At 47.1% G+C, this 26,480-nt stretch overlaps 1 protein-coding gene and 1 long non-coding RNA gene across 2 annotated transcripts; both read left to right on the forward strand.

Annotated features, from left to right (window-relative positions):
* Positions 1-18,933: 18,933 nt before the first annotated feature.
* Positions 18,934-19,694, forward strand: LOC150039462 (uncharacterized). The gene is made up of 3 exons (XR_016534417.1): positions 18,934-19,027; positions 19,331-19,535; positions 19,639-19,694. It is a non-coding gene; the product is annotated as an uncharacterized LOC150039462 (long non-coding RNA).
* Position 19,695: 1 nt separating this feature from the next.
* On the forward strand, positions 19,696-23,254 carry LOC150039463 (ral guanine nucleotide dissociation stimulator-like). Its single transcript, XM_090327880.1, has 3 exons — positions 19,696-19,869; positions 20,883-20,997; positions 22,977-23,254. Exons 1-3 carry the CDS (start codon positions 19,720-19,722, stop codon positions 23,135-23,137), a joined length of 426 nt encoding a protein of 141 aa, XP_090184006.1. The 5' UTR covers positions 19,696-19,719; the 3' UTR covers positions 23,138-23,254.
* The last annotated feature ends 3,226 nt before the right edge of the window (positions 23,255-26,480 follow it).

The following is a 26,480-nucleotide window of genomic DNA, read 5'->3' on the forward strand; positions in this document are numbered from 1 at the left end:
ATGAATCTGCTTGAATCCTGGGAAGTAGCATGCTAGGGACAACACCCACACTGCCCGAGGCTGGACCAGAGGCACGGGCTATGAAAATGCCTATCCTGGTCCATGCCTTCAACAGCTGGGTGTGCAGAATTGTGAGTGGGCCCTGGAGAAGCTCCCCTCTCATCAACACCCCCTTCTCTCCATTGTGGCCTCACTGTCTGAGACCTTAAGCAACACCTTTTCCAAATTCTCAAGGTGATTGACGTTCTTTCTAGGGTCCTGAACTTACCTGAATCGCACTAGGAAGCACTAGAGGGACACAGAGAACCCATGCCCATTCAGATATGTAGGAGGCAGGTAAAGGCCTTTTCACCTTCTGTCCAGAGGTATATCAGGTTCCACTCGTGTAAAGAACAGGTTGATTCTTGTCATCCCAAGCTCCATCCTGTGCTCAGAAGCCACCAAGAACTGCACCCATCACACTCAGGGACAGTGCATGTGACTTCCTCATGTTATTCCCCAGGTACCGCTCATTTCAAGAACTTGAGGGGGAGAAGGCAGGAGCAAAAGGACAACTACAACAGCGAGTGTAGTGGGGGAAGAGGAGGGACTCTGTTTTCACAGCGGGGGCATTATAAAGTACTGCAAAACAACTGGGAATTTTCAGTTATCAAAATTGTGGATTTTGCATTTGTATCCTTTTCTCAATCAAGAAAAAAATTCTTTTTGAATGTTATATAACATACATATAAAACAAGACAGAAAAATACATTATAAACTTGTAACAATGGCTGTAAATACATTACATGTTTCTCATAGGCAATAGGTTGGTTATGGTACATACAGAGCATGAAATTTTAAGATAATAAAAAATAGACAAAAAATACATGTCAGCTGTACGGTAACATACAAGCGACACTCCCATCTACCCACACTAAAAAAATTACATAATACTGTCAGAAACAGTCTTAAAAAGTACATACTTTAATAAGAAAAAAATTCAATAAAGAATGATAATACTGAGAACCAAGGCATTCAGAGATTTCAAAAGTCATGCTTTTTTACAGTTGATCCAAAATTTTGTCAACTAAGTTTTCAAAAGTTTGTTCAGAGCCAACATTACTCATAAATGTCACCCATTTATTGTTTCATACATTTACTTTCTTCCCCATAAAAGACCTTTGATAAACATCTAAAATGTCCAGGTACAACACAGTTGAGATTAAACTGAATCAAATACTGGTATTATTTTGTTACTATCACCTCAAGTGTTTGAGTGTCGCAAATTTATTTAACCAACCAAACAAAATAAAAACCAAAATGGCACAGCATATGTTGTAAATAAATCAAAACAACTATATGTGTAACAGAAAGACAAAGCCGTGGCACATTAAACCAAAGCTACCTGAGTTCGAAGCAATGTCTATCGCATAGTAAATAAACTGAAAACGGTTCCAAGTGAGACAAGATGATAGAGGTCACCTTGAAGGTGCCCACTAGGCTTCCTGCTGACCCTGACTGTGGAGCTGAGAAGGTATAGAAGAGGGCCGAGCTGATGAGCTAAGGGTCCACCGTCACTTGAGATTTGCCACATCTGGTACTGAGCGGTTCATGGTTATTTACTCAAGTGTTTAGATGAAGGCTTTGTACACAAATCACTTCAACTACAAAATGGTTTGAACTTCACAAGAAACTGGAAGCTCAAACTGAAATTCAGTTCCATATTTCTATGCACAATGATGCTAGTTTTTCACATTCTTTGAAAGTTTAAAAAACAAGGAAGGGCAAAAATGTGTGTGTAGGGGTGACTACTAAAGCCAGCAAAGTGATGGACAAGTTATCTGGTAGGAGATAAAGACTGATTAAATGTGGATCACTTAGAAACATTTTCAGAATGAAAATCGCAAAGGATCATTTCTGTGACGAAGTCTGCTAGGTAGACTATTATCTCCAATTAATAAGAGGAAAAAAAAGAATCCCAGATATCCCCTCTTCTCTGAAGAAAATAAAGCTCTAATTTTGCCTGTAAAATGATGTGCAGATCTCACATAATTTTTCTCTTAGAATCCTCTGGGCTAATAGTACAGACTATAATAACCCAAAGTACTCAATTACGATTTTTAAAAGAATGACATTTTAAAACTTACTAGTCAAACCTAAGGAAAGGTATGAATTTTTTTCACAGTATCAGATTTGGCAAATTTGCATCCAGGTAACGTGGCACAAACCGTAGAATTCAAAGCATCAACTCTCACCTTCCCTCCTATCTTCGTTCACATACTGGGTGACTGAGTAGCATGCATTCACTTTTACTCTGAGGGAGGAGCTGATCTTACAAGACACTTGACTAAATGACCAGGAAGGAAAATAAGGCACTTTCTTTTCTTTAGACTTATTCCAATACTTAAAAAATAAAAAAGAAAGACAAAAAGGCTCTTTTGGTCTTTTGTTTCTTGACAACCACCAGAAAAAATTAGTTCATGAAATAAAGGGTTTCTTTGTTCTTTTTTCTTTTTTTAATAACACTTGAAAGTATAAAATGCTACATTTCCAAAAATATATATATATATTTTTCTGCACCAGCACCCTTGTATAGTAAAAGTCTCTACTTTTGTTCATTTGTTTCAATGCACTACACTTTACCTACAATTTCATTACATGTATACAGCAAATAGGCAAGCATGGCTTTTACATCCTTAATGATTTTTTTCTATAGAGGGAAGTTTAAAAAAAATATTTGAACAGTTTGCCCAGTAATGTGACACATAATGCATGTACCTTCTTCTCAAATATTTTTTAAGGAGGTGTAAAATAATGGTTCAATAATTTTAACTCAATCATCTTTTTAAAAATAGTGTTGCAGTTCTGTTGTTTGTATTACTTTTCAAAACTCGATAAGTTTTTGTCCCATGGCACAATTTCTTCTAATACTTCAAATTTAGGCAGGCAATATAAGAAAAGGCTGCAACTCTGCCCCCTTGCAGGGCATGGTAGTGATTCAACAGCACCTCAAGTTTTGACTACTGTGTGAAACCACTTCACCAATGACAACCCTGAGCAAAGGTTCATGCATGATGCACCACCACACAGAACATTCAGAGAGCATTGACTTGGACACAAGAACACAAAGAGGATGTCAGGCCACGGGGCGTGATTGGAGGGCCTGTGGAGCCAGGCGGGCTGGATGGCCTGGGGGCCTGGGGCGGGGAGGGCTCAGTGGGCTTGGAGCCAAGCATCTTCTCTGGAGGGCTCGTGGTGGGGCGGGGCGGGGCGGGGTGGGGCGTCCGCCGCGGCCTGGGCACCCAGGGACTAGAGATGGGCACCCAGGGACCGGGGTCGTCCCCTGTCCTCCGCAGCCCCGCCTTCCTCCCCCCCCCCCCGCTCCCCATGAAAACCCAGCTGCGCGTCCCCCCGTGGAGGGCGGCGCCCATGTCGGCTCCGGGGAGCATGGGGGTCGGGGACAGCCGAGCGGGCATGGAGCCAGGCATGGAGCCCGGCCCGGGCGCGGTGCCTGCAGCTGGCATCCCTGGAGCCATGCCCTGCAAGAGCACCAAGTGGCTGCAGGAGGAGCTGGAGGCGCGCAGCGGGGCCTCGCTATTGCCCTTTGGTTAATCTCTTATTGTTACATTATCCCACTTTGGTACCTGGTGAATTATAAAGATGTTTACTCGTTTCTTTGAAATAGGAGGGGAAAAATGAGGTGAAGAGGTGTGGGAGGGAAATGGGGACAAAAACATAAGAAAGGATATCAGTGTGTGAGAAGTAAAGCACATTCCATCTGGCGAATATCACTGTAACCCCTCTATACAATGAAATAAAAATAAATATAAAATAAAAAATACGTTTTCCTAAAGAACAAAGCATAACAATCTACATCATATAAGGTATGGTGGGACAACACTGAAGTAAGTCAGTCTATATCAATCGAACACCAAGTCTCCATCATTTGTAATAATCAGTAGAAACCTTGGGCTCTCCTAGCAGAGATTTACCATAGAACAAAATCTAGAGACATTAGACCAAATAGTATGACACTAAATGTAAGGACCTCCAGGAGAAGGAAACAAAAGCCATATAATGAGTGACTGTTATCCTTAATGTACTATGTTATCTCTCATCTCTTTTGCCATCCCTTGGTTATCTCATATTGTTACAATATTTCACCTTGTTATGTGATATATTTTATGTGTGCTTAATTGGTTATTTGAAATTGGATAGGGAAGGAGGGAAGTCAAGATAAGCGGGGGGAGAGTGGGAGGGAAATGGGGACCATGTCATAAGGAAGGGTATCCATGTTTGTGAAGTTATGTACCTTCTATCTGGTGAATATAATGTAACCCTTCTATTAATCACAATAAAAAATAAAAAATAGCCTGTATCTGTCGATTAAGTCCATGTGGTTCATAGTGCCATTCAATTCTGATGTTTCTTGGTTCATGTTTTGAGTCCAGGAGTGGTCTGGGTATCCAGCCTGTTGGAGACTGAGGCATCACCACACCCAACTAACACTAGGTTGGACTCCATCTGCACTAGCAAATGCAGTGCTGTTTGCTTCATTAGTTTAGATGCACCAACATGAGAGCTACATGTGTAAAAATCGTTAACCCTTCTTAAGAGATCATTTTCTTTATTAATCTGAAATGATGTTCCCATGTTTCTTTCAGTTTGTCTCTTGTAATTTTCATATTCATTGTTGTGTACGTTCAGTGCTTGAAATATAGAGTATCTACTCTTTGTTTTTTCTAATCTTGTCTGATTGGGATCCTGAAGGCCTCCTGTAGGCATCTCAATGGAAAACTCACTTCACCTGGAGAGTCAGATACCTGTCCCCAAACAATTGAGAACACCCACTGAAAAGGAAAAACGGTTTATATTGCCTCATGGTTCAGGTCAATGTATCTGTTGGCTATATTGCTTTGTGCACAGTATATCAAGATAGCACCATGTAGTTGAAGAGGAGGCCTATGGTATATTTTATATACTTTACTTGTTTAATTGAAATAGAGAAGGAATGGGGAAACACAAATGATTGAGTAGAGGTTGCGGGAAGAAAAATGAGAAAACAACATAGGAAGGGGAATCAGTGTTCAAGAAGTTATGTACCAATGTGTGAAGAATGTAACTGTAATCCCCCATCCATCTCCCTGACATTAGAATACAATTAAAAGGGGAGGCCTAAGTACCTCACAGGGTCTGGAAGAGATACGGCGAGAGGGAGACAGACAGACAGACAAAGAGAGAGAGACAGAGAGAGAGACAGAGAGAGAGACAGAGAGAGAGGCAGAGAGAGAGAGAGACAGAGAAAGACAGAAACAGAGACACAAGACCCCCTCATCCCAATATCCCATTTAAGGACACACTCACAGTGACCTAATTTCTTCCCTCACTCCTCAATTACCCCAGCACTGAGGACCAGTGGAAGAACATAGACCTGAGTTCAAACATCCAAGAAAGCACTGGAAAAACTTGATGCCATGTGTTCATGGGCTATATCAGGTCCGTCATGGACGTAGAGAGGAAAAGTATTCCAGACCTGACCAGGCTCATGACAAGCAGCAGAGAGGAGAATCCTAGGGAATGGAATGGCATCATCACTGCTTGCATTTTCCTCGGCAGGCCACGCGAAGGTCTATGACATAGAGTCCACGAAAGGACCTTCAGATATTGGCCTGTCAGGAAGGTCACGACAACAATAGTGGGTCCAGCAGTTGAAAGGAAAAGGAGATGTGATACACAACAGTGAAAATTCATGATAGAAACCAGGTGCCAATGAGGAACCACTGTACTAATAGCTTCTCAGGGGCTAAGATGTGGAGACTGAGGTTCCAAGCCGTCTCCAGAAGAAAAGTTCCTGACACTCAAAGGTCAAAAGTAGAAGAGTGGCTGAAGTGATAGAGTACCAGCCTGGAGCCAAGAAGCTCAAGGACAGTACCCAGAACCAGAATGTAAGCCTCACAACTGGCACCAGGAAAGAACACAAACATTAACAATTTTATATCTGTCTTCCAAGCTCCATTGGAGGCATAAATAGGAGCATCCCAGTCCAGAGGTCAGTGTGGATGAGGGGACATGAAGGGACAGGTGTCAAGGAATATCATAGGGCCTACAAATGACATCACCTTTCCAAGCTGAAATACAGTGTCCCCTAACCCACTGCTGATAGCCACACACTTGGACGAAATCAAATTTTCCTAACTCCATCAGACAGACAGGATTCAGCCAGGCCTCAATCTCAGGGCCCTGTGAGGACGGTCTTGTGGTTGTAGACTGAGAGACTCTGTCAGTGGCCAGAACATACTGGGCTGAGCCTCAGTGCTTTTCTGTTTGCAGCTTGGGACATGGTGGAGTATAGCCCTGAGGCCTGTCCACCGGGCATCCCATAGAATCTTACATGACTCCTCTCCTTACCATTGCCCTGTTCTATCTCTTTGAAGTCACCAGCTTAGGACATTGGAAATTGTGGTTAAAGGGATACAGGACTGGGCACCAGGAGGCACAGAGCCCATCTGTATCTCCTCTAAGGTGGTGTGGCTGCTGCACCCAGGGCTACCTGGGGAGAGTAGTATTGAACAGTGGCTGAAACTCTGAATGGATGAGGTCATGCTCAGGACTAGCAAGTGGTGAGAAAAGGGGTCATCTGGGGAGGGTGTGTCAGAAGGAAGGGCTCAACTGAAGGGCCCTGCACAGATGACCTCACTTCCTTCACAGTGGAACTTAGAACCTTGGTATCCCGGCAGCCACAGTCAACACAAGCCCCCAACTGCTCACTTGTGTGGCTAATAGACGATCAGGAGATGTTTGCCAGATTTTTCTCAAATGGGAGAGGCTCGGGCCTCATGGAAGAGCACAGAGGGTGCCTGGCCCACGTCTGTCCAAACAAGGCCAGGCCTGGCCGTGGACACTTCTGGAGATGCTGTTACTGGACCCAACAGGTGACATGGGGAGGTTCAGGGCAGTGAGAGTCTGGGTAGCTGAACATATGTAAATTTCCTGGTCATTAACGGCTCTCCTCTCCCTATGTGTGTGTGTGTGTGTGTCTGTGCTTGTGTGTATGTGTGGTTAATAATTTTTTAAGCAATTCACCTGACCCTATGTTCGCATATTCCACATGCCTTTTTCTTTTAGCATAGAGCTGTTAAGTATGCTTTGTCAATAGTCATGTGCATGCGTACTAAATGAATGACAAACAAAAATTCGAGATGTGTACTCATATTCGTTGACTCTCTGGCTAATCCACACTCCTGTAAACATGTGATGACACACTACTCAGGATGAAACATAAGGAATATGCTTGGTCTCAAAAGGGAAGGCCAGGGGAAAGTCATCCTAAGGGAACACAAACATTGCCAGGGGCTAAGTTCTTTTGGCTAGAGTCCCTCAGCTTTCCTCTCTCAGGTTAGTACTATACCGCATGAGACACGTTCCTATGGTACCACGTGGATACTTGGACCTTTAACTCTCACAGAATTTCCTCCATAGGCTGCCTTTGAATCTCCTTGACATCTCAGACTCCAGAGTAGCTAGAGTGCAGGCATAAGCCGCTATCACTGAGCCTGTTACTTTCTTTTTTTTTAATTAATTTATTATACATTCATTCATTTACTTACTTATCCTGACACCCAAAGTACGTATTTTTATATTTTTATTGTAATTAATAAAAGGGTTACATGATATTTGCCAGATAGAAGGTGCATTAATTCACATACATTGATACCCTTTCACATGTCTAGGTACCCACTACCCTCCCCCCCCCCGTCTTGGGTTTCTCCCTTTCCCTATCAAATTTCAAATAACCAAATACAAATAAATTCAATATATCAGAAAACAAAGTGAGATACTGTAACAATATGAGATACCCAAGGGACAGCAAAGGAGATGAGAGATAACAGAGTACATTAAGGACAACAATCATTCATTATATGAGCGTGTTTCTTTCATCTTAGAAAAGGAATGAATCAAAGCAAGGCAGGACAGATGATTTTTGGATTGTTAGTTTGCTTGTTTTTGTTATGCATTGAACTCGAGACCTTATTCTTAAGATAGACAACCCCATGAGCCTGTAAACCTTAATCACTGTTCTTTTTTCAATAAGTGGACTCCTCGTTAGTACATGATTGAGTATGGAGGACACTCAATGGGATAGGAGTACCTTGCTCCAATCCTCCTTATGAATGGTGGTCATCCCATAGGCATGAGGTTCAAGAGACCCGTGGTCACCCACCCACACAGGACTGCAGCCTCTCAGAAAATGTCACTGGAATTGCAGAGAACATACACTGGACTTACAACACATGGTATTCCATTTAAATGCACAGGGCCGGGAATGTGGCCTAGGGGTAGAATGCTTGCCAGGCATGCACAAATCCCTAGGTTCAACTCCACAGTACAACAGAAACAGGAAAACCTGCAAAGAGGTGCTGACAAACAAGAGGTAGAGCCTTGGCCAGAATCTCTAGGAAACACTAAACCCCAAATAACTACTCCAAAAAAGCAGGCAGTGACCCTGTGGCTCAAATGCTAGAGCTCTAGCCATAGGAAAAAGTAAAGTTTAAGGACAGCTCCCAAGCATGTATTTAAAGATATCCAGACTGGTAAAAGAAAAGAAAAATTATATTTGGCAATTCAGTCTAGGCTTCTGACAAGTACTTACATATAGCCATAGAAGAGAGAGATGCACAAATATATAAGTATATATAAGTGTGTGTGTGTGTGTGTGTGTGTGTGTGTGTGTGTGAGTGTTCTCAAGAAACTCAAGGGTATGATGTAACATAGTGGAGATAGAAAGCAGCTGCTCTATGTAGTCAAGAGTTCCAGCATCCCTAGATCTAATGACTCTCCTCAGTGTATAGGTCTTCCACTGTTAAAGAAGCTTCATTCTTGGACAGATGTTCCATGTCTGATGATGTCCTGTAATGCTGACTTCTATGCAGTCCAATAATTGCTAGAAAAGTGATTTCACTGCAGAAAATGGACAAACATATTTCTGAATTCAAATAATGCCAATGGGGCTAATAGGCCTCAAAGGAGTATGTCACCAGATGACCATGAAACTCACATTCAAGAAGCTGCACACAGAACATTCTCCAACAATGATCCACTGTTAGGATACACAAATAGCCTAAAAGAATACCAAACATGCACATCATTCCTCATATCTGGCTGAATGTGGGGTTTCTATGAGGTTACACCATAAAATAGACTTCTGATTCAAATCAGTAGAAAGAGATGATGAAGGACACTGCATATTAATGAAGGGAATGATCTACGGGGGAAACACTCAAGAAGAGGTAAATATTGATGCACAAACCAATGAATCAACTATTATACTTTAAAACAGTGTCCTGAGGCTACCCAAAGACGATGGATCCGTTCAACAATAGATGTTAACAATCTACTCTCAGCAAAGTAAATGTTAACCCAACTAAATCATCTGTGAAGACCAGGCTGAAACATCTGACAAAAACAATTACCCCATATACTAATCTGTTTGCCATATATATATAAATATAAATATAAATAGACAGGTATATATACGTACTCAGAAACATATCTCTATGAACGACACTGTATAGAAAAACATTTTTTTCTTGTGGGGTTTTGCTGATTCTGTTTTCTTATTTCTTTCTGTACACTTGTTTTGGTGTCTATCTTGGGTAGGAACATAGAACTCAGGACAAAAGTGTGAAAATGTTCATCACTGATGTTCAATAGACATTGTACTGAAAGAAATCTAGACAAGTCACATGTAGAAGCAGAAGAAGGAAACTGATAGTTTGCGGAAGGAATGACACTGGACCAAAGGAAAAGAACTCAATACATATCCTATGTAACTGTAACCATTCTACACATCTGTGAAAATAATGTAACTTCTTTACATAGGGATAAAAATCACAGTGAGAGCCTGGTTGGTGCTGGTGGGAGGCTGAGATCAGAGGATCACGCTGCCTGTGCAGAAAAGTCCCCATGAAATGTTCATCACACATAGCCACTGGGGCTTAAAGCTGTAGTACTCTAGCTTTAGGCAAAAAGAGCTCTAGAACAAGATCCAGGTCCTGAGTACAAATTCCTAAAGACAGGAAGGGCAAGGTTGGAGACCTTGACAATACCCAGGTGCTCATGGGATCCAAGCTATGTGACCGCAGCTGGGAGAGTCTGCGGGCTGCATGGGGTCCTCTGCAAGCTGGAGGAAGGAGGGGTCCAGTCCTCCACCTCACTCCTGAGGGCAGATGTCCATTCAGCCTCTCAGGCCCCTGCCAAACTCTCTAGGAATAAGTGGGAGAACGTGGGGGGAGCGATGAAGACACCAGGAAGACAGCAGAAGCACACGTGTGTCCAGGAGCAGGTTAGAAAAGAGGTCCCTGTGGCTGGAGAGACATGACACAACACACTTCCCAGACCAGGAAATGGCCGCACAGGTCCATACTGAAATACAGTGTTCCCCAAACCCACTGCTGACTGCCACAAAATGAGGAAGTCACACTTCCCTTGAGACCACACTCAGCCAAGCTCTACCCAGGTGTCAATCCTCCAGGCCCAGTAAGGAAGGGGTTGTGCCCTGTCTAGACAACAACTGTGTATCAGGGACAGAGCACCTTGGCCTGAGCCTCCGTGATTTTCTACTTGCAGCATGGCAACTGGTGAGACTTGACCCTGAAGCCTGACCACTGGGGAATCCATAGCATCTCTCAGGAATCTTCATCTTAAGGTTTCCCTTTCGTGTCTTAGAAGACAAGTGAGGAGCAGAGTGGGACTTGAGAGAAAAGGGGTTTAAGGTTGGGTCCCGTGAGGCTAAGAACCCAATTGTGTCTCCTCCATGGTGGTGTCTACTCCACACAGATCTACCCCGGGACCATAGAATTGAGGTGCTGGGGTAACACTGGACAGCTATGTCCTGCTCGGAGCCAGCACAAGGATAGAGAAGGGGACCTTTGGAGAGGGCGTGTCAGAAGGAAGGGGTCAATTGAAGGGACCTCCACAAATGACCTCATTGCCTTCACAATGGAACTTAGAACCTTGGTATCCCAGCACCCACAGTCAACACAAACCCCCCACAACTCACTTGTGTGGCTAGCAGACGTTCAGGAGATGTTTGCCAGTTTTTCCTCAAATGGGAGAGTCTCAGGCCCCATGGAAGAGCACAGAGGGTGCCTGGCACACGTGTGTGCAAACAAGGCCAGTCCTGGCAGTGAAAACTTCTGGGTCATTGGACCCCACAGGTGACATGGAGGCCCAGGCCAGTAAGTGGCTGGAAAGTCCACCACATCTAAATCTCCAGTCATTACCAGCTCATTTGTATGTGTGTGTATGTGTGTGTCTGTGTGTGTGTGTGTGTGTGTGTGTGTGTGTGTGTGTGTGTGTATGTGAGAGATGGGGGGGGCGAGGCAGACAGAAGGACAGACACAGACACAGAGAGAGGCATACAGACAGACAGAAAGACATGGAGCCAGAAGGACTGACAGAGAGTTACAAGAGAGTAAGACAGAGAGACCGAGAGAGTCAGGGAGAGAGGTACAGAGACAAAGACAGCAAGACATACATAGAGAGAATAGGAACTCATTTTAATGTAATTCCCTGGACTGTATGTCAGAGTCCTCTTTGTTTCCCTAGTTTCAGCTTAAACTATTCCCCTGGTCCCACTCCAGGATGAAGCTCCAAGCCAAGACGAGGGCTGCAGGGCAGGCACCCTGGAGCAGCTGGTGGAACACTTGGTGCCTGCCCAGCTGACCGGGGAACACTTCTTCATCCCCACCTTCCTCTCCACTTACCGAAAATTCACCAGCACCGAACACGTCCTGGACCTGCTCTTCCAAACGTGAGTACCAACTGCAAGGGCAGTGGACTCTTTTTCTCCACGGGACCCTGGGAATGACCTGCACAACTCTCAGGGCTACTCTGATCCTGTGGAGTGGGGGTGGGCAGAGAAGCATATTAGGTTATGCCAGGGCCATGGGAAATGCCTTGTGTGCTCCCCAGTAGTGTAGGCTCAGTCCTGTGACCTTCTTCCTCAGGACACAGCTTTCTGCCTCCAAGCTCTGAGCCCTCAGACAAAGCAGACTTTCCCTGTTTGGAGAATGGTTCCTCAACTACACATAGAGCAGGGATAGCTGAAGGCAGAGTGAGAGACCCTCGGCCCACAGGATTCTCAAGGGAGAAAAGGCTTGTCCCTTTCCATTGCACATAGGATGAAGCCCCTCCGGGTCTGGACATGTTTGTAGGGAGAAAGCACAAATAAGCCGCACTGTTGTAAGCCGGATAAAACACAGGAAGAGACAGCCAGTAACTGTGCAATTCCTCCACAGGTTCAGTAGAGGTGAGGCCTTCAAGGACTCCTCTACACAGGATGAAATCCTGCCTTTCTCCAGCCAGGATGGCATGCCACAGGACAAACTCAGAAAGTGAGTGGACTTTGCTCTCAAAGGAGGGCATCTGTGTGCACAGTGGAGCCAGGTTTGAGTGTAGCGTGGTGGGCAAGCTCAGGATCCCAGAGATCTTGACGTCCTCCCCACAGGGTTGAAGTGTGGCATATGTATGCAGGAGGAGGTTGACCCATGACCGACAGTGCTGTTGGGAGAGCTGAGCCCTGTGCCAACCCATCCTCTCCACAGCCCCTGATGCCCAGCCTTGCCTGTCCTCACCATGGCCTCGCAAACAGGATTAGAGCATTGATGTCATGTTTTAGGACTTCTGCTGACCCTAGGAAGGCTGGCAGAGTAGAAGGCCTGGCTGGGTCACCAAGAGAACAGTGAGGTGGGGAGATAGCCCACGTGTGGCTCTTGGAACGGGGGCAGCAGAGTCACCAGTGGATGTGCACCAGCAGCCAGTTCATGCCAGGCATACAACAGACCCCATGGAGACTCCATGCAGTGGGGAGGGACTAGAGAGCTGCAGGAGTATGGGGAGCTCCCTGGAGAGGGGAGAGTTGCTCATCCCATGATTGGGTGCTGGCTCCCTGGAATTCCCTTCAATCCTTCCTTGGTTCCTGAGCACTGTCACTACCTCCACCACCAAAGAAGCTTGGCTTGGGGAGATACTGATGTCCATGTTTCAAATGAGTGCTGAGAGTGTCTGGGGTAGCCGCTGGCCAGGTTTCTGACTCTGCTGCCCCCCATCTGCCCCTAGTGCCCTCTCTTCTATCCTGGACATGTGGCTGGACGAGTACTGGGAGGACTTCTGCCAGCCTGCACACTTTGCCTGCCTCAAGCAGTTGCTGGCTCACCTGAAGAGGCACATGACTGGAACACACGTGGAGAGCCGTGCACAACGGCTCCTGGATCAGATGGAGGCCCAAGAGCCCAGCCAGACACAGCCTGATGGTGGGGAAACTTGGTGGGAAGGCAGAGGAAAGAGGCGGGATGAATGTGGGCCATCAGAGGGTGGAGAAGGCTCTAATATAGGCCTTGTGCCAGGAAGAAGAAAGACGCTGGAACATAGAGACTGTGCAGAGAAGTTGAAAATGAGGATGTGTAGAGGGATCAAGGTTGGGAAGTCAAAGGGAAGAGGGTCTTTATTCTCTTTTCAAACACTCAGGACAAATCCTCATGGAGAGGGCCTTGTCTTTTCCTGCAGCTCTAGCATTAGCCCAGTGTTTGTCTAAGTATAAGAAGAGGGCAGCATTGAGCTCCAAGCTCTGGCGTGCAGCCTAATTGCAGGAACATTACCAGGGTTAGACCAACACCCAAAGTCAGCCTTGACTCTACTGTACCATGAGATGGGAGCAGCAGCATCAGGTGTGGGTGGCAGCCATGTCTTCCCGGGACTCTGAGGCTATGTCACATGCAGTACCAGCCTCCTTTGCTCTGCTGACTGGGAGCCAGTTCGAAACTTGGCCTCATGGCAGCCTCCCAAGGGAGCCTGGAATTCATATCCTGGGAATCAACATCCTGGCCCCTGGTCTATAGCTTGGGTGGGATTCATGAATTTATGGAGAATCGAAATAGAACCTGGCATGCTTTCCTCACAGGATCTTCCTGTCCTCCTTCAGGGAGCACAGGGGAGGGACTGAACAAGGAGAAGATTGAGGTCTTAGATTTCCCTCCCCTGTTGGTGGCTGAGCAGCTCACCAGGATGGACTCGGTGAGGCCCTTGGCAGGGCAGGGTGGACCGGGCTTCCTTCTGTGCATGGCTCCCTTCTCATCAATCTCCTTCCCCTAGAGCACAAGCTTTCATGCAGCCTGAGCTTCACCTTGGCTCATGCTTCCTAGCATCACTCTCTTAAGTGCAGACACTAAAGTGCACATGAGACCTCTGTGTATCCCAGGAGCTATGCGTGGAGAGGTGCAGCCAGAATCGCAGCTCCTCCACACTTGGCAGGGACCACATGAGCCCAAGCAATTATGAGGATTCTGGTGTGTGTGCCAGAGCCTAGTGCAGAAAATAGAAAGTGCTACAGAAGCAGCATCAGTGGATATGAACCAAAGGACAGGCATGGGGTGACTTGGGGAGGGCAGAAATTCGGCCTAGGCCAAGGAGGAAGAGTCACATTGCACAGCAGACCCTGACATGAGGTAGGGACACTCAGGTGCCCTCCAGGGTTGCGAAGCGGCATGACATCCCTACAAACCCATGCCCAAGCCTCAGAGACCCCTACACAGCCAGAGTTCTCAGCCCAACTACGGGACCCAATCTGAGGCTGGGCACTGTGCTGTGTGCCAGGCAATGAGACACTCCTTCCTTTGGCAGGAGCTGTTCCTGAAGGTGGTGCCCCACCACTGCCTGCATTCTGCCATTTCCCAGAAGGACAGACACGACATGGAGAACTTGGCCCCCACCATCCGGGCCACCTTCACACAGTTTGACCAGGTGTTCTCCTGCGTGCTCACCACCTGCGTAGGGGACCACAGCATGCAGCCCTGCTCCAGGGAAAGGGTGCTAGAGCACTGGATCTCGGTGGCCATGGTAAGACACAGCTGCTGCCTAGAGACTCTCCCTTCAGGGTCTTATGTTCTGAAATGTGCCAATGTGCTCAGAGCCCTGTGTGGACTTCAGGGCCTCCTGCCCAGGGCCATCTTGTCTGGACTCCCACATACCACACATGCAATGGTGCTCACTCCTTCCTCACACTCAGGACTCAGGGGCAACTTCACCCAGGCCTGGTCAGCCCTCTCTCCCCTCTGAAGCCCTGTAAGCAGCTCCCCAGAATCCTTGTACTGACCCTGGCTTAGCCCAGCCAGCAAGGCATCAGGTGGCAACAGTAGCATGCAAGGCTCACACCCCCTTCCCATGCAGGAATGCAGAGTCCTCAGGAACTTCTCCTCCCTCCATGCCATCCTCTCTGCTCTGCACAGCAGAGCCATCCAGCGCCTGGACAGCACATGGCAAGAGGTCTCCAGGTGGGTCCTTCTCTCCACAGAAGCTGTGCACACACAGGGACTAGCCAGCTTCACCACCAGCCCCAGAGCCAAGCCTGTATGACCTGGGCTGCTAGCCAGGAAAACAGGGACAGTGCCTGCATTATGCCTGTTCATGCACCGGCAAATGTTCAGTGCAATGTCTCACTGAAGCTGGACAGAGACCCAGAGGAGCTGTCCAGGATTTCTGTGGTAATTCTACATTTCTGTCCAAAGGAAATCCAAGCACAGTTGTCTAATACAACTGGGCTGGACTCCACTGGGACAGGAAGAAGAAATTGCTTCCAGCTCCTGGGTCCTTGGGAGCTTCATGCAATCATTTGAAAACCTCCTGTTCAGGCAACTTGCAGGCCTGGCTCTAAAAGAAAACCCAGCCTGTCTCCCTTCTCTCTCACTTTCCCATTTCTCACTTCTCTCTGTCCCTCCTACAGAGACAGCATGCAGATTTATGAGAAACTCTCAGAGATCGTTTCTCCTTCATGCTCTTACTTCCGGACCAAAGTGCTACTCTTTCAGGTAGAGAGAAAGGGGTCAGAAAGAACAGGGCTAAGAAGGCAAAAGTGGGATCCAGTTCCAAAAAGAAATGCCTTCCCGTTTTTTTTTTTCTCTCCATTCTGGATCTTGAACTCAGGGCATGGCTGTTGTCCACAGTTTTTAATACTCAGTGGTCTTCATTTTCAGTCCCAAGCCCACTCCACGTTTGGAGTTGATTGTAATTCACAGACTCAGTGACTGTGGATTGAACTGGGATCCCCCGATCTCAGGCTCTTGAGTACCTGGTATGTAAGTCAGCTGCACTGCTCAGGAGTGAGTTGCTCTGCCATGGGATATTTCAGAGCTGTCCTTTAGCCAAACAGACATAGCACACACTTGGTTTGGATCTTAACATTCAGAGCCAGGATGTCTACCTGAAGGAACTGGGTCTCTCTGTTCTCCCTAGAGCAAATGCTACTCACCGCCATACAAACACAGAGAAGGACTAGACAGGGGAACTGAAGGTGGCTGGGGGTTTTCTTGACAAGGGAGGCCAGGCACTGCTCACTAAGTCCTCAAATCTCAGCTGGACATGACTGCGAGCCCTAACCTTGACACTCAACCATGAAACCCCGCAAGTGAACTAGTCGCTCTGATAGAGACACCCACACAAATCAAGAAAGGAAAAGATGTATCTACCTCTACATTCCAACATACTGAGCTCCTTCACACACAATTCCAGAAGCCTCAGTGGGAAGGGCTACAGACTGCACTCCTCAATGCCTTGACCCGCTTATCCACTACAGTATATCTGGGGAACTCCCCACCCAGATGCATAGAGTAAGATTTCTGCCAGGACACAGAAACATAGGGAAGAGCTTTGTGGGAAAGAAACTTTCTCATGATTCAGCGCCCCTCCCCTAGGTGAGGAAATCCAGAATTTTTTTTTTAGGAAGTTAGCTGAAAGTCCATAATCCTCTCCCTCCTGGACTATTCTACCCTCCGGCCCATGACAATTATGGGAGCACTCACTGACTGCACCCTGCTCACAGAGTTAGAGTGTCTCTTCTATGATTGCCTACAGTGAAGTGGACAGGCCACCATCCCTTCCTATTCCTCGGTCCCCTCCTGTCACCTATGAAGACTGAGGAATTTGGATGATTGATGAGACAATGAGGAGAAAGAAATTTCCAGGAGTCCAGAGAAGGCATTGGCACAGAGACTCAGGGCAGCACCAACATTGGGAGAAACCAGTGGATCCCATAGCGCTCAGAGGAACGTCATTTATTGCAGAGTTTGCAGATGACGAAGCAGGCAGAGAGAGGCCAGTTCAGAGCATGGCATCCCTCAGATCTGCTGAGGCAGAGAATTAACCAGAACAAAGCAGCAGGTGGCACTAGCTTTGGCACCATCCATGCTCAGGTCAGAGACAAAGGTTGAGTGGACACATGTCTCAGGAGTTCTGCTCTCCATTGTGACAGGAGCCTGGTGACTTTGCCCCCAAGGAGAAGAAGGCCAAGAGAGGCCAGAGGCAGGCTGAGGACATGGTGAGTGACTGTGTCCTGAACGCACCAAGAGTGCTTGTAAGAGAAGAGAAGAGATGTCTGCTTGCTCATCTTACCTCTTGTTCCCCTGCCTGAAATAACTCCATACACATGGGATTTGATTCTTATAATCCCTTGTCCTGAGTGGCTGCCAGAGACAAAGGAGGAGGAGAAGCCAGAGCATGGCAAAGCCTGTGTGGCAGGTGGCCTTCAGAGGCTCCTTAACTTGGGGAGGTGTCAATGCCACCCTTATGCTGTTTATTATCCCAAGTGCAGAGAAGGGGCTCTAACAGATTGGCCAGAACAGGTGACTCTGATAAGAAAGGCCCTGTGAGGATGGAGGCTGTCTGGGGAGGCCTACAATGGGGTCCTAGGCCATGGCACATCAACCCATCCAATTCCACAGGTTCACATCAAGGGCACCGTGCCCTACCTGAAAACTTTCCTGGGAGACTTCCAAATGATTGACACGGCCTTTAGGGACTTCCTGGATGTGAGTAGTCTGGGCATCACTGAGCTGCTGGGGTTGGGATAGAAATTCTCCTGCTGTGTGCTGAGTTATGGCACAGTGAAGAGTTTCTTAAGATAACACTGCATCCATCTTAAGAAGGGACATCCAGAGCTGCTGGGATAGGGAGCTAGGGCACATAGCACAACTGGGACTCAAGTTCCTCTGGGCACAGTGGGCAGTTGGGATCAGTGGAAAACAAAGGACAGGCCAAGCAAGCACCAGTGAGTCCAGCTCAGCTGAGCCCTCAGTCACCCCATGTCCTCAAAAGGTTTGGACAAGATGATCCCAGAACCTCTTTGGAGATGTGTCCAGGTCCCATCTAGGACTTGGTTCACAGGCACATGTAGATGCCCTCTGTCCCATGGAAGAGGACCAGCCCCTGACAGGGAGGACTGAAGGGAGGAAGGGTGGGGTTCTCCTCACATTGTTCTCTGCCTTCTAGGAGGGAGTCATCCATTTTGACAAACTGATAAAGGTGAGTTTCAGTTGCCCTCCTGGCTGGCTGGGGACCAGCAGCAGAGTCAGCTTCAGTCACCATGACCGGTAGGGAAATTTGGTTCAGAGTGCAGATCTTTCCTGACGACAGGGTGGGGATGTGAAGTGGGAGAGGAGAGCTTCCTGTGAATGAGTGTGGACACAGTTGTGAGAGCCACAGCACCCTGATGCACTGAGGCTTCCCAGAGCAAAGCCTGGTGAATGCTCTTCCCCTGGGCATCACAGCACAGCCCTCCACTCACCTGAAGCTCTCCCTGGCCAGGAATATGCAATCATGGAGCAACTCAAGCAGCTACAGGCAAGCTGCAGCTATGAACACATCACCCCAGATGAGAAGTTTCTAGGCTGGTTCAGAGACCTGGAGAGGATCAGCGAGGAGGCCAGGTGAGCTGGGAGGCACTAGCACAGGGAGAGTCGCCTGTCACTGGGATGTGGTGCCATCCTGAGTGTCACATGTCTGGACTTGAGGACTTACACTCCCTAGGGGCAGTGACCAGGTGGGTGGCAGGCTCAGAACTGAAGCAGAATCTGGGAGGTCCCAAGCTTCAATTTGGTCAGCTCACCTCACACCCCTTGCCTAGCTATGACCTGTCATATACACTGGAGCCTCCGGGACAGAATGACACTGCAAGCCCTCCGACCAAGAAGCGCTTCAGCATCTGGAAGGCCTGGAAGAAGTAAGGACCTGGCCACTGATGGGCAAGAACCAGGGAAGATGATGGGATGGGTGTGGGAATGAGACAGGCTGTGGATGAGACATTTCCATTGAGAAGCCAGGTCTGGCACTCAGTTCTCTGGGGTGTCTGCCCCTCTGCTTACACTGAGTTCTGTCTCTGTGATTCATCCATCACATAAGGGAATGGGAAAATGTTAACTGACCCAGATCATGGAGTGGAGATTCAGGTCCCCAGTGTTTGAGGTCGAGGGTCTTGTGTGTGTCCTGAGAGAAGTTCCTAAAGTAAGCTGACCCCTCTCTAAAGCCACCAGACCCAGAGTGCTGCAATTAGTACCAGTGGCAGCTCCCAGTTGAAGTGGATGGACCAGGACAAGAGTGGCCCTGAGATGAGCAGCACAAACACCACTGCAGTGCAGTCAGACAGCAATGTGCAGTCAGCTCCCTCCTCCAGCTCCTACCCAGAGCTCATCAGGAGCATCTCACAAACATCCTCAGGAGACCCGAAAAAGGTGACTTCCTGTCTTGCCCATAGTCCTCTTTCCACTGCCTGAGAGGAAAGCCCTAGACCTGGTTGGAAACCTGGACTTCTCCTGATGTTGCTGTCATCCACAGGTCCAGGGATCCTCCTCCCGGTCCACTGGGATGACCAGCTTGGCCTCTGCAAGCCAATCCTCACCCACAGACACCAGCACAATGGACACCAATTCAGCCAACACTCACAGCGGCACCTCAGGGCAGAGTAGTGACAGCTCATCCGTGCCTCCCCATCTCAGGCTGGGAGACTCATGTGTCATCAGGGTGGTGCTGCCTGTGGAAAACAGACGTCTATGCAGAAGCATTGAGGTGAGTTGGGCGGCTGCATTTCCTTCTGCTCTTCTGACCTAAAAAAGAGGGAGGGAAAATTATGCCCAGTCTCCAGGCAAGAATAGATCGCCAGGCAGGGTCAGTGAGGAGTCCCGAGAGGAAGAATGCGGACACAGATTGGGGAAATCCTAGGCTCTGGAGGGCATAGTTTAGATACTTCACTTTCCCCAGAAAACAACCTGAAGGCTGGTGTTTGATCACAAGATTAGTAGTGAATGAACACGATTGCCAGTTGAGACTGTTTACTGTCTCAGAGACAATCCTCGCACATTACTTAGCAGGCTCTTCTGACAATCACATCTGGGTTGGAGGACAGCGAGACATAGGGATCCTATGTTCTGGGAAGATGAGGCATGTCTAAGGCAGGGTGCTGCAGATGATGGAGCTAAAAGATCTGCTCCCAAGTAAACTCCTCACAGGAGAGACAGATGTCTGCTCTTCTAGCTACTCAACTGGGCAGATGACATTCAGAGCCCCTCCTTCCTCATGCTGGGTCTGGTGTCTGCATCTGGTTCAGTCCTCTCACCAACAGGAAGGAGAATGGGTGTCATGAGCAGTCATCTGGGGAGGCAACAACTTCCTCTCTCCTGGACTCTCAGTGTTAGGGGAGTTGATCAAGGGTCCACGTGGTGTCGTTCATCACTGCATCCTCCAACTCACCCCAGACCTGGCTAGGAGCAGGCACTGGGCACTTGGCTGGCTCCTCCCTTGCCTGGGGTTTCTGGAGTTTATTGTGTATTCTACTAAATCTCAGGGGCCCAAAATTTGAGAGCAGATCCAGGAAGAGCTGGTAAACTCTACTAAGAATACTAAATAACCAACTTCAATGCATGGACTCCTCTTCAGGAAGGAAGGGTTAAAACACACCCATGACACCCCATGGCATTTCTCATGTTTAACACTGAGATGGTTCCACCGAAGTCCTGGATACTGACTTCAGGGAGGGACCCCTGGGACCCAGTTCTCAGGGCCTGTTTCCTGATCCAACCCAGGTGACCAACCAGGAGAAGACCCGAGATGTCATCGTGAAAGCTATGAAGAAATTCCAGGTGCGTGGATACAAGCCAGAAGACTTAGAGCTGGTGCAGATCATCACACAGGATCAAAGTGAGTCCTAAAACAATAGCTAGGACAGGCAAATAAGTAAGTTGGCAGGGGCCCAGGAGTTTGGACCGGTGGTAGAGAGCCATCTAGAATGCAAGAACACCAGAGTTCGATTCCTTGGAAATATATGCATAGGCAAAACAAAAAAAAAAAGAAAAAAAGCCAGAAGTGGTGCTGTTAGAACTCTAGCCTTCAGAAAGCCCCAAGGCAGTACTCAGGCCCTGACTTCAGCCCCAAGGTCTAGCAAAAAAAGAAGAGGTTTGGCAGGAGAGAGTGTCCTCACCCACCAACCCCTCCATCAGGGTATGGCAGCATAAGGGCAGCCTTAGACACCAGGCCCAAGCCAGCCCTGGTTGCTGCACAGCTATTGCCCTCATGGACATGCTTGTTCTTGCCCTGTCTGAGGAGGAAGTAGCCAGTGCAGAGACCATCCGTGAGGACTGGAGACAATACAGCTCATAGGACAGAATGGCTGGCTTGCTCACCAGAACGGACTTTGTCATTCTCCAATGTAAACACATGGCTTCAGAAAATACCTGACACTTGAGTGTCACTCAGTTGTAACGTGTGTGCCGAGAATTCCTGAGACCCTTGCATTGTTCCCACACCATTAAAACTATGCCTCCAAACATTACTCACCCTATATCATGGACTAATGCAAGCCCTGAAAGAGCTATTGAGAACTCATGGGCAACTTCCCAATATTCTCTACCTATGTGTTTTTCTTCCAAATAAGTTAGAAGCCAGGTGCCTAGGACTCAGCCTACAAACCCAGTTCATTAGGAGGTTCACCTGAGGCTCTAGGTTGGAGGTCAGCCTGATTCTCTTTCTTCTATCAACCACAGTAAAAGCAGGAAAAATCATATGGCGCCAGTGGCACAACACTTATCTTGAACAAACAGGTCAGGGGGAGAACCGAGTCACTGAGTTAGATAAGTGAGCCAAAAGTTGACTTACTCATAAAAGATATAAGTTGAAAAGGTAGACAAAAGTTTAGGTAGATGAGACAGACAGAGAGACAGGGATAGGGACAGAGACTGAAGTAGCCAAAGAGACAGGGACAGGCTGGGAATTTGGCTTAGTGGTGGAGTCCTTGTCTGGCATGCACTAAGACCTGGGTTTGATTCCTCAGTACCACATATACATAGAAAAAAGCCAGAAATGGTGCTGAGGCTCAAGTGATAGAGCTCTAGCCTTGAGAAAGCCCAAGGACAGTGGTCAGGCCCTGAGTTCAAGGGCCAGGACCGGCAAGAAAAAAAGAGACACAGACAGACTCACAGATGGTAAGAGGAGTCAGACTCATGCAAGACTCATGGGACTCAAATGATAATGAGCCACAGTGGTTTTGCTGTCTTGTCTTTGCAATGAGGTGCAGAATCTGTCCAGTTCTTTGTGAGGTTGACCAGCACTGATTACAGATTACAAGTTCCATGCAGGATGTGTTCTGAATTCCTTCCTACCTTGTGACCATTCCCACTATGCTGGCAGCATGGGGTTTTCCCTCTCACAGCATAGGGTTTTCCTCTCACAAAGAGTGCAGGATACAGGAGATTGGGGAGAAATTGAAGGCCAAAGGCAGGACTTACAGTCTACTTGGGGCACATGGTCTTAGAGGACCCTGGAACTCACTGCAAGAAGCCTGAATTAGGCCTTGCTTTTTGTGGTCCTGAGGGTCCATGTTTGTAGGACAATCTTAGGAGAGCTGGTTTGCACATTGCAAAGCCTGTTGTGTCTGTGATGCTGATAAGGCAGCAGCGAGGTCAGAAAGGGATTGGCTTGTGCCTCCTTCACCCTGACCTGGCAGGACCTGAAGTCCAAAGTTGTCCTCTGAGAAAGGAGTTTTCAGCAGTTCTTTCGCATGCAGGAATCAGAGATTGGAGGCATTCGGGGTCCTAACCCACAGTTGATCTCTAAGTGCATGGGAATGGCAGTGGTCTCAGCCCCAGGTTGGACAGCTAAGGTTTGTGTCCCTCTTCCACCAGAGCTGAGGATTCCTGATGATGCCAACGTTTTCTATGCCTTGAAGACTATGGACGTCTACCATGTGGTGCTGCGGAAGTACACCTTCCCCCGGAGGACACCTGCCAAGCAGAGATCCAGCTTCAGCCTCTTCCACAGGAAGAGGAGGGGAAGCAAGGCTTAAGGAGAACTCCACGTGCGCATGCCTCCCTGGGTCCTACTGACCATGATGACTTGAGTGGCCCTGGCCACCCTGCACCTTCTTTTACTCCAGCCCAGGATACCCACACTTCACCTACAAAACCACCCTGCTGTGCCCAGGCTACTTGCATTAGCCAAACTCCCCCTTCCCTCCTTGGACTCCCTGAGTGCCTCGGGCACCCTGTGCCATCACAGGACAACTGTACCCACCACACTATCACCTGACATTTTGGACTCTATTACAGGTCATCACCACTTGTGCACTTGGCTCTTCCACTCCCAAAATCATAGTTCTGTTCTTCAAAGATTCACCAAAGGACAATTCGCGACCCTCAGCCTTTCTAATCTTTGTTAGGCTACACCAAAATCCAAGCCTCTGCCATGAGGCTTGATTGAGACTCATCAAGTGATGGAAACCACACACTGCAGAGCTGTGGTGTGGAGGAAAATGCCTCAGAACTCATTCTTACATACACATGCAGACTCATTGGCCCATTATTCGCGTCAAGGTCATGCAAACACCATTTCACAGAGCAGTACCACAGACATTGGAGACCACTGAAGATTGGAATTTCAGGAAGCATGGGCCCTTGCTCTGTATATGATTTATTTACAATGAATATTTGTGTACATGCCAGAAAGTAAAAATACTAATGGGACTGGAGGGGTTTTTTAGAAAGTTAAGTTAGATTTGAATGTTCACATTTAATTACAGTTCTTGTTCTCTGCTCTGGTTCTTGTGCTTTTCTTCTTTTATCTGTATGTTACAGAGACAGTCTTCCATCTGACAGGATGGAAGATATTTATAACAAAATTTAAATACACATCAGACTGTTTAACCAATTTACCATCTATTACTTTGGGGTTTGTTCTGAAAAACACCAGCTCCTGCTCAGTATTTAACTCAGGCAGATGGACTCTGAACAAAGGCTTATCCAATTTCCCTGAAACAGATGCAAATCATCAGTCATATCAGTTTTCCTTGACACAAAATGTGACAAGCTACTGCCTTCATTTCTCTTGTCAGGGGGGGCAGGCCTGGGCACTGTCCTTGGGCTTTCTCAAGGCTAGAGCTCTACCACTTGAGTCACAGCACCACTTCCACCTTCTTTCTATGTATGTGGTACTGAGGAATCGAACCCTGTTCTTCGTGCATGCTTAGGCAAGCACTCTATCACTAGACCAAACTCCTATCCCTGCTTCAGTTTTGTCCATGGAGAAATAGATTCAGATGTAAGAACTGGACTAAAAGTAGGTCCTTCCAAGAATCACTAATGGGAAGGAAATGAAGAGAATGAGAGAGAGAGAGAGACAGAGACAGAGAGAGAGAGAGAGAGAGAGAGAGAGAGAGAGAGAGAGAGAGACAGAGACAGAGACAGAGAGAGAGACAGAGAGAGTCAGAGAGAGAGACAGAGAGAGAGACAGAGAGAGAGAGACAGACAGACACAGAGACACAGAGACAGACAGAGAAAGAGAGACAAAGAATTATTCTGGGACATATCTCAGAGTTGACCCATTAGAGGAGTAAGGAAGCTGGGATATTTTATGCACTAGCTCATATTCATTATTGTTTAAGGCCTGTCATGGAGCTTTAATGCCTAAGCGACTTTCAGATTGCCCCTTACATAGGCTGAGCATGCTACTATACGTAAAAAAAAATGTCCACAGGCAAAGAGTGACAGTAATTTGCAGAAAGAAGCCACCTGTGCATAGGGAAATGACATGATGAAGACATGTGGAGGGATGGCAACCATGTTGGTTCACAAATAACTCAATTAGAGCATTCCTGTAAGAGGGTGCAAAAGCAGTGACTCTCCATGCAAGGGTCATGTGTGGAGTGAGGCACTAGTTACTCAGTTAAGTTAAAATCAGCTGAATTGAGGCATTATAATGACTGTATTGCTAGCTACCTGGGAGGTGGACTTTGGGAGAATGGTAGCTTGCAGCTATTCTGAGTATGTAGGTTTATGAGACCTCTTCTTTAATACATAGCTGACTGTGGAGACTTCTGCCTATCATCTTAGCACACGAGGCTAAGATGGAGAGGTTTGTGATTCCAGGACACTCTAGGCACATGGTAAGCAGGTTAGGCCCATGGTCCGTTTGCTCTCTGGAATACTTGTTCAACTCTGCTAGCCTGGAGTTAGCTGGAGATGACATGGATAATGAGTGTTTATGGCTTTGCTCCAATAACAATGTATTTGCAACAATAATAATAAAACAAGGTTGTGGGTAGATTTGGTCTGTAGGCCATTGTTTTTCACTGCTGATCTAGATAGGAGTTTTCTAAGTAGAAGTCCACTCAACACTTCTTTCTTTTCCTTAGTTAAAAACAATTCTTACTTTTATCTGGGTCACTGTATAACTAGATACAGCTAAACTCTGATCAATGAAGTGGGAATATTTAGTGACAAATTCTGGAAAAAGATTTAAGAGAGAACAGGCAGGATAGATAAGGCCTTTGCCATCTTCCTATCTGGCTGCCTGTAACTCTGATCTGATGGTCGTGATGACGAGGGTGATCACCAATAGGAACGGTAATTAAGAACCCCAAGGGAGGCCACCCCTCTCGTGGCCCTTTCATTCCCTGCAATATGCTCCTCATCTACCCTGAGACAAGCTGGCCAACAGACATCCCAACTGGAGCCAAAAGGAAACAAAAAAAGAAAGGGAAGGCAAGCAATTTCCTTCCAAGGACTTGTCCCAGAGGTTGTGAATGTTTCGATGACATTCTGTTGGAGGAAACGTAGTCACCTGGTCACATCTAGCTTCAGGAGAGGCTGAAATATTGGCACGGGCTGGGAAGCCAGGTGCCCACCTAGTTCTAATGCTACTATGAAGAATTAATGATGCTTTAAAAAAAGAATTAGGGATGTTTAAATTTTATTTCCACACAAGGGACACACACACACACACACACACACACACACACACACACACACACACACATCAGGTCAAATCTGATATGCAATGAAAACAGCTCTGTCTACTACCATTTTACAACATAGCTGTGGAAACAATTTTAAAGATCCATGCTTGCTCCACGAAAGAGTATCTTAGTCAAACTACGTATGTGTCCATTCTAAAAGGTCCCTGACCCTGCTATGCAGCTTTTCTGTCATTAGATAGAGAAAAACAGAGTCTATGGATAGTAATAAACTGGATGTTTAAAAATGCAGAAAATAGAAAACCTACTCTGAAGTGTAGCTGTGACCTAATATTTGAGCTCCAACTAATATGAATATAAATTGATCAAATGTCAAAGGAAATATGAGAACCCTTGGGTGCCTGAAAGTTTGGTTTAAAAAAATCCTCTCATCTGTCTT

This window comes from Megascapheus bottae, unplaced genomic scaffold (genome assembly GCF_031878675.1).
Source record: "Megascapheus bottae isolate mThoBot1 unplaced genomic scaffold, mThoBot2.hap1 HAP1_SCAFFOLD_40, whole genome shotgun sequence".
Lineage (NCBI taxonomy): Eukaryota > Metazoa > Chordata > Mammalia > Rodentia > Geomyidae > Megascapheus > Megascapheus bottae.